The sequence below is a fragment of the Triturus cristatus genome, chromosome 4_2 (assembly GCF_964204655.1).
Source record: "Triturus cristatus chromosome 4_2, aTriCri1.1, whole genome shotgun sequence".
In the NCBI taxonomy this organism is placed as follows: Eukaryota; Metazoa; Chordata; class Amphibia; order Caudata; family Salamandridae; genus Triturus; species Triturus cristatus.
The window spans coordinates 45,000,273-45,014,807 of NC_140586.1; the positions used below are offsets into that span (position 1 = coordinate 45,000,273).

The 14,535-nt window shown below is 45.5% G+C and overlaps 1 protein-coding gene across 1 annotated transcript in view; it reads right to left on the reverse strand.

Moving 5' to 3' along the window:
• The window catches only part of ADCY6 (adenylate cyclase 6), a 400,482-nt gene that overhangs the window by 167,397 nt on the left and 218,550 nt on the right, over positions 1-14,535 (reverse strand). Inside the window, exons 8-10 of the mRNA XM_085600393.1 lie at positions 10,434-10,592; positions 9,135-9,276; positions 8,896-9,024 (exon numbers count right to left, since the gene is read on the reverse strand). Of these exons, the coding sequence (XP_085456519.1) occupies positions 8,896-9,024; positions 9,135-9,276; positions 10,434-10,592 (430 nt within the window). The remainder of the gene's footprint in view (positions 1-8,895; positions 9,025-9,134; positions 9,277-10,433; positions 10,593-14,535) is intronic.

Here is a 14,535-nt window from a genome sequence, read left to right on the forward strand (position 1 = left end):
TTGAACCGCCAAATCAAGGCAGTTTCTTCAGCCTACTTCCACACGCTCCGCCTGAGAATCACCTTCAAGCTCCTCACTCAGGCCTACAACGCTCTCCACAACGATGGACCAGCATACCTGAACCACTGTCTCGAATTCCATGTACCCGCCAAACAATTCTGTTCCGCCCAACTCGCCCTAACCTCAGCCCCAGGTTACACAGGACACACCTGGAACACCCTGACCCTTCCACCTGAGGTAATCTGCGTCGCTGACCAAATTCAAGAAGGACCTCAAGACCTGGCTCTTCGAATGATCCTACACACAGAAGGACCAGCAGTACCCCTCCCCAGTGCCATGAGAACCTCACGGGTGTGTAGCCCTGCTATACAAGCCCCTTATTGATTGATTGAAGCCACACCCAGCTCATGGAAGCTACTGGAAGAGCCAGGACTCTGCACAGACGCACAGTGAGTGCAACGTGCTCTCATCAGCTGTGGTATGAAACAGCTGCCAGTGTTCAGAAGCACAGAGAGGAACTACACCTTACCATAATCACCAGAAAGATCATCCCTCCCTTGCAGCCTGGGCGTGAAAAGGCTGCCATCGCCTAGCAGCCCCTGAAGAAGTGGAGCAGGTTTTAATTACATGCACTCCCAGGCTCCCCGGAGTAAAGCTGGCCCTGAGCACTCGTACACACAGAGCAGCCCTGAGACCACAGAGCACCCAGGGGCAAATTACACTGTGCAAATGACACCGCTCTGAAATCCCTTGGAGAAACATTATCCCACTCTTGCGGCTCAATTAAACATAAAGACAAGTGCAGGAAATCCACCTGTTACAGAGCAGCAGAAAAGAATTGTTTATCATAATTAGGCACATAAATATCAACACCCTAAAACAGTCCCCCAGAATCAAAGCCCGGGTAGAATTTGCTGGCCTGCACACCACCATTCCATACAGGGATTCAGGATCAGGAAAAAACACACAATTTACTGTCTTACTTATGCTGGTGTTTAGTTCCAGCCCTCCTCCATGTGTTAGGGCACGCGGATGCGGCTAGCTCTGAGCACTCTCAACAATATGAGTCTGCTTTAAAAACACTATAATTAACAGTAGTAGCACAGCAACACGCTTCAGTGGATGGTGGAGATTTGCACTGTAGGCAAACACAGGGCAAGAAAGACTAAGCCTACTAATATCATCATATAGGTATTTTATTATTCGTCCAGTGTCCTGATCTCCATTGGCCGGGGTCAGATTGCACAACATAATATAGCGACACCAGGCCAGCAGTAGATACTGTCCTCCACCCTAAAGGCAGTGAAGATGTACTATAAGGTATTGCCTAACCTGGTATGGTATTGTATTGGTCCATATGAATGGAAAAACAGGAAGACCTGAAATCATCCAAACAGAGCACGGCCTGCTCAGCCGACGACAGACAGAGGTTTGGGGGGATTCACATACTGATAAAGGATGTGACAGACCTCTGCAAAAAGAAAAGAAAACTGTGAAGGTCACTCTGCTCCAGGGAAGGAGTGCTGCTCACCTATGCTTCTGGTTACAGAAATGAAAGGCAGGAATGCTGGTTATAACACCTCCCGATTGTTGTTCTACTAGAAATGTGCCATTTCTCCCTAATGCTTCTTTTGTTACAATGGCAAGCTGTGAAATGATGCTGAACTCCCCAGGGCCCTGGGAGGATGGATGGACTGGATTATTTGGAAACCCACCTGATCTAGGTTCCAGATGGTCAAAGTTTTGGTAATATCCCTCTACTTTTCAAAAACATCGTCTTCCGCATAATATTCCTATATGTGGTTTGTCCACATGCTTAGTTAATAGGGACATTGTCACAAGTGTCAATAACAGAACCCAACTGCACACATGTCTACACCACGCACTTAATAAAAACTCGCATCGAAATATTTTTACATATATTGGCAACCGCAGCTACAACTGGGTCTTTGTTACCTGGGCGAGGCCGTTAAAAGATGGCAGCGGTCAGATACTGACATGTCTGTCTGTCACTGTATAGGGATTAATCTCACGACACAGGACACTTTGTGGGAATATGCCCATCTGTTCACAGCAGGTGTGCCATTGCATGTCTTTCCTGTTCCGCAACCCACACCCACTTTAGGTCCTGGGGTAAGACAAGTACACAGCTCAATGCATAGTGTAACCCACTCACGCAATCTAAAGAGGAGAAAAGCAACCACACAGTCCCCTTATATAAACATCACTGCAGACATCTTATACAGACCATGCACCGTGGTGAGAACCCATTGCACTGTGCAGCCGGGATTGGTATTTTCTTTGACAGGAAATCCAATTAAATTTGCTTATAACTTTTCGCCATTTGACGAACGCGCACAAAACTTTCCAAACTGAGTAAATCCCAAAGTTTTGGGCACGATCACTTTCATGCTGTTCCAGTTAGGGGAACAAAATAAAATAAGTAGGGATGGGCCAATTTGATTATGCTCCAATGTTAATTACTGTAGGAAACTTCGCTCTCCACGACAGCAAAAACTACTGACACTGTACATGAAATCAGAACTTTAGCCATAGGCACATGGCTTTAATTAGTTAGGTGAAAATCCGTGCAGTAGTTTTTTTTAGAAATCTGCATTACAAACAGGTGTTGAAGGGCTTGAAAGGTTAATGTGTAAATTACATTTGTACCTCTCAGTGGATATTTACACTTTGTTTATGGATCTGGATCCTAAAATCAGAGATTAGTAAATGATGAAAAATAAAGAAATTGCATTAGATGAGGGAATATTTTTTCCTCTTGTCCAATGAGAGATTTACAGATCCCGCAGGATTTGATAACACGGGCAACTGAAAAGTCCTGGTTTTTCTAGCTGACTTTGCAGACCCAAATTTTGAATCAGCAGTTCTGTGAATTCATGAGTGGATCGGAGAATTTCTTGAAAAATTTGATTCCCCTGCTGCTTTTGCAAATCCTAAAGATAATTAGCAAAAATTAAATAAAAATAACAACAAAAAAAAATCTTAGTACAAAAATGCACAGATAAAACGTGCGCAGTGAGCAATATGTACAACAGGGCTGACGGCTGTGAGCAGTGGGGGCTCTGTTTGGTCTCCACCAGAGGGTTCGATACAGGCAGGGTCTTGCAGAATGCCGTGCAGTCCCTGCACCGGAGGATCAGCAATGCGACCAACCCATGCTGCGCACAGACGAAGTCTGTGCACGACGACGGTTGGCTTGCAGGTCCTGGCTATTGGAAAGACCCTGTGGCTAACTCTCAGCTGGGCATGGACGTAATTTCGGAGGCTTTTTTAAAGATATGTTACAGTGTCACTAGCAAATGAAACTGTAATTTACCCTCAAAGTAAGTGAATTATTGGGATCGAGATTCATGCCAAGATTGGTATAATTCCGTTCAGTGTTTTTTTGCTGTAGTGGAGAGTGAAGTTTTCTATGGAGATTAACATTATAAATACAAAAAAACATGCCCCCTTTTAATTTACCCCACCCTTGATGAGTCTGTAAAAATCTTGATGGGACAAACATTTGGAATTTATTCAATTAGACTGAACAGGGTTGGGCAAATGTGTCAAATGGCACCAAATTTATAAGCAAACCAACAAAAACAGGATTCTGTGGGAGAGAATCCGAACCACAACTGCAAAGAGGATATTATCACACAGTAAAATATACACACACAATTATATATTTATACACACACATACATACACAGACACACACATACACCTGTGCAAAGCTGACAGCTTAGCTGTCCTCGTATCCTCCTCTCGAATCCATTCTGGTTCAGCAGGTCAGTTCACGTCCCCCATGGACACAGGCAATAGTGTCATAACTCCACATGGCTGGGGGTGCTCCATATAGACCAAACAAAGCGTTGCACTCACCATGGCTCTGCCCTTCTGATTAGCAATGTTCCTTTAACTTCACCAGACCCTTTGAATGCAGAGAGCAGAAGCGCTCTAGGAAAATAAACATGCCAGCATCCAACTCTTGGAGGGCCCCCTTAGGATACAGGAAAGTAACCCACATAATCCTATCTCTTGGTGGGCTGCTGCCTTTGCAGTTACCTCCGACAGACTACAGACTGACTCGAATCTTCCCTTTCCCAACATTCTCTAAATTCCACCTCACAATCACATCAGGCACTCTGACCAATCACACAGTGAATCACCGCAGACTTACAAGCCAATCACATTGTCCCTGGACTTGCATCATAGCATAGAACCAGGTACACAGAGGAACAATAGGCCACACATAACCGCTGTCTACTTCCTCATAACACCCAATATGCCCACAATATGGAGCACGGGTGCCCATCATAACAAACCTGACCGCAGCTTACAAGAATTCAGTCCATCACATAAACCTGCACCCTTCTGCCAACAAACCACTCCAACCCAATAAAACTCAGTGCTCAAGACAATTTAATGTGAAAAACTCACTTTCTAAACACGCTTACACGCACACACACGCTTATTCAAACATGAGGTTCTTACATGGAAGTTGTGACACAAACCACCAAAACCATGAACCGGAAGAGCTAGTGCATGCCAGATGCTGAATCTATACTAAAGATCCCAGCGAGGAGTGGGATTCCGAGTCCACAAGTGCCACAAAGTAAAGCTTTCCCACCTAATTTCTTGAACAAATAATTATCTAACATATTGATAGAGACTGCAATGTATAAAGGGTACGTGATGCAAACTCGTCATATTTCTGTGCTGCTGAAGTAAGTTGAAAAAATGAATTACATTGTTAACAGTACAAAAAAACAAGAGTCATTTCCTTCCAAAGGTCAGTGTCAAACCTTCGCCACCCTGTTTTTCAGTGTCTTCTGGTCAGATCCTCTCCAGACTTGTTCAAATGTAGGTGCATTCGTGTATTGGGGTTTCAAGCCCTCAAATACAGCAACTGGAAAGGTGGACCGCAATTGCATGTATTGGTCATACGAAAAACCTAAGCAAGGGAGGGTAAGGGCATTATTCTGGTAGCCGGTCTGAAGTGCCGTACTGGCGATGCCAGGCCAGAACCCTGGGCTTTAGGGATGCAGGTTCGTGGGTCACTGTTTGGGAGGAAGGCATAAAGACTCCTCCTTGATGGGCCCGTCTGGGGGGGGTCTGCCTTCTGACAGAGAAGTAACTTCACAGAATGCCTGCTGCACAAACTCTGCAGGAGGGGAAGTAAACAGCACTGTTCGACTCTGACTGCGAATAAGAGGGGCATCAGTCCAGTCTGAATGATTCTTTCAGTAAAACAAACCATTCGCTATACAGAATGACAGAGACGTGACGTATTGTGAATATTTATACGTGAACAGATCCCCTAGTGACTTAAAATGGAAGTGAGACACAGATGAAGTAACTGCATCAAAATATTTGCGAGGCACCGCTGTGGCGTAGTATTGCAGTTGTGACCTTGCACAGAACCTTCTGGATGGTCTGTGTGTACAATAAGATAAACACCGAGATTCGCAGACGTAACCAGCAGCATGATAAACGGGGAACGAAACATCTTACACTTCTAGGCAGAGGTCGGTAGCGACAATAAAGGCACTCGTACCCATGGAGGTTAAAAAGCAATTAAAGCCACTCCATTTGTAATAATCAAACGTGAGTCAGTACAGAAGGGAAGACGGGTGCAAACAATAGTGGGAAGCAAAAACAGAGAAACTGCTCGGCAAAAAGACATTCTTTGCACTGGATTTATTGATCAGTTCCTTCGTGCAACAACAATGTTCCGGGGTTTGGGTGAAGATGCTGTACTTATGGTTTCAAAAGCAAAAAGAACAAATGATGGACGGAATGCCATTGCTGAACAAATCAAATACTCACCCCCAGTCACAGAACTGGGTTAAATCCATCGTTTCTTTGCTCACCATGCCACCCCAGTTTGAACCCACCCCTATGCAAATCAGTCTTGACCCTGTGCCCCAGGGGAACAGTCCAGCCCGAGCTGTCAGGCCAGAGGGTATATCTTGCTGACAAAGTTTCATTAAGGAGTTATAAAAGCGCAATGTACAAGGTAAGCAAGTCTTGTAGTGTTGAGCAGGAGGGAACCAGCTTGGACTTGACAAATTAAACCTTCATTTATCTCACACTAATTCTAGAAAACATTCACTTCTTTTTAGCTTTATGAAAAGCTAAATCCACCTGCTTGAGTTATTTACAGAAGCCCTGTGAGAACTGCTATTTTGAAATGGCGCATTGGCCTCTTTCTGTTTTAAACCACATTCTCCATCTTAAAACGGCACAAGGGTCCTGAGCTGAGACAGCCTGCAGCTCTGCATTGGCACAACTAAAAGGCAGTCAGCGACACTGCCAAGAGTCACGTTCAGTGGTCTGTGTCCCTTAGATATTTAGGAATCCAAAACTCACTGTCGGTTCACAACACAACCCAGGATACCAAGTGAAATGAGATCACGATGAATGAAGGAAAGCGCCCAAAGGGCGTAAGTGAGCTCCTTTGTCATCAGGAGCACAGATGAAAGGGAAACGAGGGCAGAACAGCAGACTGTAAACAATGCAGAGCATTACACAAACCAAACACAACTGGAAGCATTGGAAGCTGGGTCGAAAAAGCACCACAAAAAAACAAAAGTAATAAGAACAAAACCAGAGAAACATAGGCGAAAAAGTGCTTTCAAAAAGGCGTGCATTAACAGTTTCTAAGCCTGCGCGCCTTTATATTCTCCAAGTGTATCACACCTGACAGGAAGGGAAAGAGCTCACCACAACGGAATAGGACTCCAAAAAACACAAACTAATGGCAGACACAAAATGTTTTCTATATTTTTATGCCATGGGTAGAACTCAGGGGCGGCTCCTCCGCAATGGCGGAGGAGCGTCGCCCCACTGGCTCAGAGCCAGGAGCTAAAAAATAAAATGATATTTTAACAGCGTTTTGTTTTTCGGCTGCTGGCTTTGAGCCAGTGCTGCTGAGAGGGGCGGGCCGCGGCCATGGGAGGAGTGGTTGGCGCACTTCATAAGTGCGCATGTGTCTTTGGCCGGCCAAACACACATGTGCACTTCGGTTTCTCTAACCCGGCTGCATTGCACAGCCGGGTTGGAGAAACAGCACAGACTCCTGTGCCTGAGAGGCGTGTCAAAGTATACAATGAGAGCAGCAAGGGGATTGCACAGGGAGTCTGTAATGCTGCCCCAGTGCCTGCTGGGACAAGGAGGAACACTAAGTGCGACGTGGGAGGTGGCCGGCAGCTTCAGGTACGTTTAAAAAACGTTTTATTATCAATCTCCCATGCGCTCCCCCTCCGGCACTCCCTCTGCACGCCCTTTGTGACAGCCGCCACTGGTAGAACTGACCAGGAGGAGTGATTCTGCAAGGACCAAGAGAGAGCAACCAAATGCACTTTGCAAGCAACAATTGTTATAATTGAAGCTGCCAATTATGATGTTAATGAAAAATGTAAGTCAATAGCACAAATCACAGGATTAATATTTAGATCAAACGTTGATAAAAACACAATCCGTGATTTCATAATTGTTTTCTAGATTGGGTGACATCAAGGTCCTACTTCTGCTAAAGAAGATGGGCAGACATCAGATTTCCTGGCACACGGCACTCAAATTTATCTATGGACAGTCAAGCGTATCCGTCCAGCCTTCCATGAAAAAAAATATCCCTTAGATAGTTTGGCAAACACAGTGAAGAAAAAGGAAGAATTTCATGGAGTGAGCAGTAAGACCCCTTGATTCCGTCAAATCAAAGTGCTGTCAATTATTTAGCCAGTTTTAGCACTTCCATCTCTTATCTTTGAAAGGGTGGCACTTCAATCTGCAGTTCACAAAGGTGATAATCTCAAACTACAACCTCTAGATATTAAGAATGACTTATAAGAAACAAACCTTGCATTCAGTCTGCACATTCTTTGTGGAACTTAGTCCTTTAAAGATTGTAAGGGATTGCTCTTGAAGATTCAAGGATAGTTCGATCTCAACCTTCAGAACCTTAAAGATGTTGCTTCAAACGCTCTAAGTGAATTGATTTGTCTACAATTACGTTTGCACATGACGCATCCGAATGTTCTATGGGTGAAGATTTTTAATTTGCCAATGACATATTATCATGTGAATAACATATTACAACACTACAGAACTAAATCTGACTGAACCAGTGCACTAACCGTGCTCATGGGTTTGCCAAGATAGAAAAATAAACTCTGCTAACCGTTGTCCCTCTTAATTACCTAAATGATTAAGCTACAAAGTGATTCACCAGAAAAGACTAGATTGGGCTGCTTTATTGTTAATAGAAATCCAAATCTCCTTTGATATCTCCTCTATCAACACAACCTTGCATGTGCCTATGCATCTCTCCGCCTTCACTGTCACTGCAGCTCCAGTCTGTGCAACGGTCAGGAAAGTGATGGACTTAAAGTTCAACATCAGTCCACCAACGCTTTCCGTAAGGCAAGCCGTTTTAACGACTTGCGTGGTAAAAGAGTGCATTGTAAAGACGCATTTGTGGTTCGGACCACGTTGTTAAGGCACAGCGTGGTTCGAGCTGCGAGGTAAAGGCTGCCTCCCTAGCCCTTGCCAGTCTGAATCCTATTCACCATTTCCACGACCCAAATAGAAGACAACAACTGCCAATTGGTCCTGCTCTCCAATCCAGTTTACCTCACCTTGTTCAGATGTTCCTAGAAGCACATACACACCATCTACCAGCTAATTCAAATTCTCTCAGACACACCACCAACCAGTTGGTTCAGGTTATCCTACGCCCAGATACTCTACCTGCAGGCTAGCCTAGACTCTCCCTTGCACAGTCTCAGAGACACATCACCTGCTGTTTGCTTCAGACTCCCCTTTGCCCACATCCAAAACACCACCTCCATACCGGTATAATTTCTCCCCTCCTTAAGCTCAGAAAGTTACCATCTGCCGGAATGCTTTGGAGTCCTTGGTGCGCGAGAAGGAGCGTTCTGGTACCCAGCGTGGTACCAGTCCTTCGTTGGAATTGGCCCGGGCACGCTGCTGTTTGGCGATCAGAGCCTTTTCTTCTTTCTATGAGCCGAGACAAAGACAAAACACATCAGAGAATGGCAGCCTGATTCCCAGTGCTGGAATCAGAAGTCCCAGGTGTAACACCCCGCTCACTACCATGGGGGACTCACTCGTTTCTGGCTGCACCCTACGATGAGGAAAGTCTCAATGTTGTGCTCCTTGAGATAGGCGTTCCTTTCTCCTCCATGCCCAGGCTCAACCTCATAATCTCCATTCAGATACTGCAGAGTGGCCCTTGTTATGTGTATCCTCCTGTAGAAGAACCAGGCAAACATTGACGGCACAAGTCGATGACTCACAAAGGGAATGCTGTGCAACAATACTATGAGGGAGGGAGGGTAGTAAGACCATCAAAAGGCTACCATATAGTGCATTGCGAAACCTGCAGGGTAGTTTGGGGGCGGGACACAACAATACTATGGGGTGATAAGTGTATGGTGCACTGCACTAACACCATGGCAAGGTTCAGACATGGTGCCCAACAATCCCATCAGTGTCATGTGACATACATCTACCTATAGCACAACTGGAATGGAGTGCAATTTTATTACAAGGGACCAGAAAATGTTGCACACCAATATCATGAAGTGCATATGGCACTACAATACCAACAGTGACCCAGGGTATGGTGCAGAACACCACATGTCTCAAGGATATGGCACACAAGATTACCACAAGGGGGATGAAGCAGTATGCACAACGATGCAACAAGGGGGATCAGGGAGTGCTGCATAACAACATCACAAGGGGGCCACGCCCTCATGATTCACCACAGTACCAGGTGTGTCCTGGCACACAACATCAACCCAATACCATGAGACACCCAGCAAAGTCTATCGCCATAAAGTCATTTAAGGTCTAGGGCTTGGAGAACTACAAGCATACTGGGGTGGCCTGGAGCCTGGCGCACATCAATTAACTAAAGGGTCTTTTCAGATGAAGGGAGCCAATCCCAGATCAACAGGATGGTATCATTAAAATAACACAAGGGACCCAGATATGACATCACATGGTGCCTCACCACATTATCATAAGTTCCTGCGCACAGCATCAGATGATGTATCCTATAACACCACAAGGGACTAGGAGATGACATCACATGGTGCATTGTCATAATACAACCAATCCCCAGGAAATCTCTACAGCATCACCAGAATTCCACATGCAGTAAAGGAATGGCATCACGTGGTGCATCTTGGCACAGGTAAACAGCAGCCTATAAGCAAAATCTATTCTTAGCGCTTGACAGTACATCGGAGTCCATCTACCTCCTCCCACCGTCCCATATCCTACTGCCCTACAAGGCAGGAATCAGATCATATTTTTCCCTTCTTTCTGGACAAGGAAATGATATCACTATAAGTCCTACTTCTCCTGCACAAAGAGAGATTGTTATGGGGTTCACTCACCCGGCTTTGCCGCCAGCCTCCATTTGATTGGCCAGTGTGACATCATTTGACCAAACATCAAACTGCCACTTGCGTAGCCCAAGAACCCCACAGTGAACACGGCCACTATGGATTCCCACACGCATGTTCACGTTGACCCCGGTTACTTCTCGCACGAGCCTGCAGAAGGGTGAGACAACATCAGATGCCATGACGTGCTTACCTGCAGGGCCATTATTATCTAACAGGAGAATAAACAACCAACAGAGAAGCAGCATCTCCAGAAGCATTGATAGGGAAAAGTAGGGATGTGCAGTGATGCGTAACCAAACAGGGGAGGGTTCACTTATGACATTTTGCCTGAGAGGAGCATGGGATAGAGAACAGAGATGGAAAGGCAGAGTGGGCCTCAAAACGGCCATCCATGGTGGAGAGAAAAAAACAATTCTCTACTCAATCCTACATCGTCAACAATCACCAACACCACATGTACCAGACCTTTTGCTAAGTTTAATTGTCTGCTTGATATTCATCAGATGATGCTTCCACACAAAATAAATCGGGCAAATTAGTTTTGGGCAACCTCTATGTATCCAAATATTTTCCTTCTGGAACTCACCTTGAAGTTGGGAAGGTGCATGAAGATCTCTTACTCTCAATATTCACTACTCAATCCTCTCCATTTTGCACCCGGGCTCCGAAGAGACCTCAGAGCCATGTGAATGTGCAAGATATTAACGTAAAGACAAAAAAAACATAAGGGAGCATTGGGCACGGCGCCCAGACACCTAACTGGGAAAGAATATATTGAGGACCAATGGGACACAGTCGTTTACACCAAACGGCGGAGAGCCGTTGCCAAGGCCATTACTGCACAGTGCTAAACATACAATGGAGGAGACTATTTCAGCAAAATTTGGGAGACGTTGTCCTCTACAGCCCACTCGCACACACACTAAATTCAGTAACACATTTCAAGTGCTTTGAAGGCGGTGAAAGTGGGTCTCTAGCACCCTGCCGCCCCGCACCATTCCATTTCAAAGGGGTCATACTATCTAATCCTGAATTTTATTTCTTTACTTGAAGGACATAGAAGGTAAGAGACCTTTAAAAAGCGCAGGCCTCTACGAAGACACCTGATCAAACAAATACTAGATCAACCAATGAAGGATTTATACAAATAAATATTAATTCTATGCTAAGGAAACCTATATAAAATAGGTATACAGGGAAGGAAGGACATATATCTATACAAGAAACTAACAGAACGACAGGATCTAAAAACTTTGGACTATGTACCAAGCTGCTGAAGCGGTTTTAGAGCGTGCTTTGGTGAAAAGTGAATAAAAGGAGGGAAAAGGCAAAGCAGGCAAAAAAAAGTGAGTCAAAAACGCAAATTAGCTTTAAAACGGCTACAAATCAAATTGAGTGTAATCAATATTATTTTGTTCCATCCCAAGAATGCTTAGAATAGTCATACAGCAGCTCAAGTGGGGCACCATGAAGAAATAATGCTTTGACAGTAACATGCACAATTTCCTGTTTATTACAATTCTTCTCTCTTTTCAGAGCCCCATACTAAGTTTAGGTGTTCCAGCCAACAAGACCAGCTTTAATTAACATTACACCCTGAAGTCAGATATTTCCCCTTTCACCTGACCTCCCACGCCCGTACGCAGTGAGAGACTGTGCACCGTTTATTAGGTCAAGCCTAGCAGCAGCACACACGCCCTGCTCGCTCTGCGAGGCATGCTGTAATAGAGTGTGTAGTGGAAGCCCTGCCCACTCTCCGCCCATATTTGTCATTGGCTTGTGTCATTGTCCTTCCTAAATGCTGGCCGCTGATTCGTAAATAGGCTTGTTAGTCCCTCCTTTGTACCGCCTTGTCTGCATTTGTTACCGCTCATAACGACCCGACCTTTTACTTGGCTTGTTACACGGTCTGCATTATAAGTGCGTTAGCACTAATTTGTTTATTGACACTGATGGAGACAATGGCGGCTGCTTTTCTTTGTATCTGCATGCTGAGTGTGGCACCCGCTTCAGGAACACCGCACTCTGTTTATTATTTATTTATTTATTTGAAACTTTAATACTGAGGTTTCATTTTTTTACTTTCATAATAAGTGCGTCGCCCCCTTCACGGACAAAGCACTGAACCAGGATCAGCTGCTGCCATCAACATGCTTCAGCTTCTGCGCTGCCCACTCCCTCAGCCAGTCCGCGCTCGTCTCCTCTATTGGCATCCTTCCTCCCTCGCATGAGGGGGCGGGGCTTAGGGGCAATCTAAGCGAGTGAAAAGCAGCATTTGCAATGCAATAGGTCTCCCATTTACGCAAGTTTGAGCTATTTGCATTGCAAATGACAAAGCCTTCTATTTATGTTTTGATTTTTCAAACATAAATAAAAGGCATTGTCATTTACAATGCCAATAGCTGAAACTCGCGCAAATGCGAGATCTATTGCATTGCAAATACTTGTTTAATACATGCTGGATCCTAAAATATAAATATATATATATATATCCAATGTCCTCTGCCTGTCTGAGTTTCATGTGAAATATGTAAACATCCTGTTGTAAAGTTCTCATGAGGGGGGGAAACAATACATGCACGTCTGGGGCAGATTCGGCTAAAGGCTATGCTGATCTTGAAGTCCTTCACAGGCCAGACATAGTTGGAGGACATCAAGTCTAAATGAAGCAGTTTTACCTCTGAGAGCTGGTATGGTCAGCAAACAGCCGGCATTTCTAATGGCTCTAAGTGGGTTTTTTTTCTGGTCGGAGCTGATAAAATGACATGTTCAAGGCTCTGAGGCGCCACCACCAGGGCCAGTGTCTGGTCGGTCAAATGCCACGCCAGTAGCTCTGCCCATGGAAGGCCTGGAATGGATTCAGTCCAGTTAAGTCAGTGCCTCTGAAAGGCCAGTTGGGATGATGCAGGGTGTATGTCAGGAACATGACTCAAACACCTTGACAGGGCGAGCCACAGTCTGTTGCTGTGCCACGAGGTGAGGTCAGTTCGCACTATATCAAGGTTACCCACACGCCAGGTCAATGCCTCTGGATTGCTAGTGGGGCAGAAGTAGTAATTTGCATTCTGAGTTTATGCCTAGGGGTAGCTGGATGGGCTTGTTTGGAGCCAGTCACAGCTCACATTAATGGATCTGTAGGCCGTGCCAATTTAGGCCATGTCCTTCACATGTCACGCCTGCGTCGCAGAGATTAATATGTAGGGTCAGCCAGAATGTTGCCAACTGTGAGGCTTCAAGGATGGAGATGAGATGTTGGAAGTTGGTCTTCTGGCCACTGATTTACTGTGATGCCTACTTAAACCGCATCGCAGTGTAGTGTAGTGGACACTTGCATGGACTTCTATTCAGAAGCATCCTATTCCTTTCTGTCTTTAAGCACACACACGCAACACACCCGCTTCATGTGCCATTCCTTTATCGCATATACCTATGTCTGGGTTCTCACCTGCCCATCTCCTGGGTTTCTGGCTTAGATAATGCTGCTGCCTTTGCCTAAGCAAGAAACGTGGCCAGCTTGCGGTCAGTCATCAGATCATCGAATTGGGACACCCACCTTTACCTCATGAACTGTGACCACGAGCTCGAGTTGCCATTACTCTACTACACAGCAGCAGCCACACGCAAGTTCTAAGAGTAACTCTGCCCCGTTGAAGCAATGGCATGTTTAAAAAATGCTTATGGACTGTGTATAATGCTCAGGCCGGTGCAGTGGTTTGTCACAGAATGTAGCTTGGATGTGGACATAACTCACAACAATAACCGAATGTTGCAATGTTTCTGGAATTAATCAACCATTATCATTATCCCCTTAGAGAAAAGAGAGATTCCCCATACAAAACGAACCTCATCGCTCGGTCCTTTTCCACAGACAACGCTAAGAAGGCCAGGAACGTCTGAGGGGCAGGGGTCAGGCACGTCTGGGGGGCAAGGGTCAGGCACGTCTGGGGGCAAGGGTCAGGCGCTTCTCGGGGGCAGGGTCAGGCACGTCTGGGGGGCAAGGGTCAGGCACGTCTGGGGGGCAAGGGTCAGGCACGTCTGGGGGCAAGGGTCAGGCACGTCTGGGGGAGCAAGCGTCAGGCACGTCTGGGGG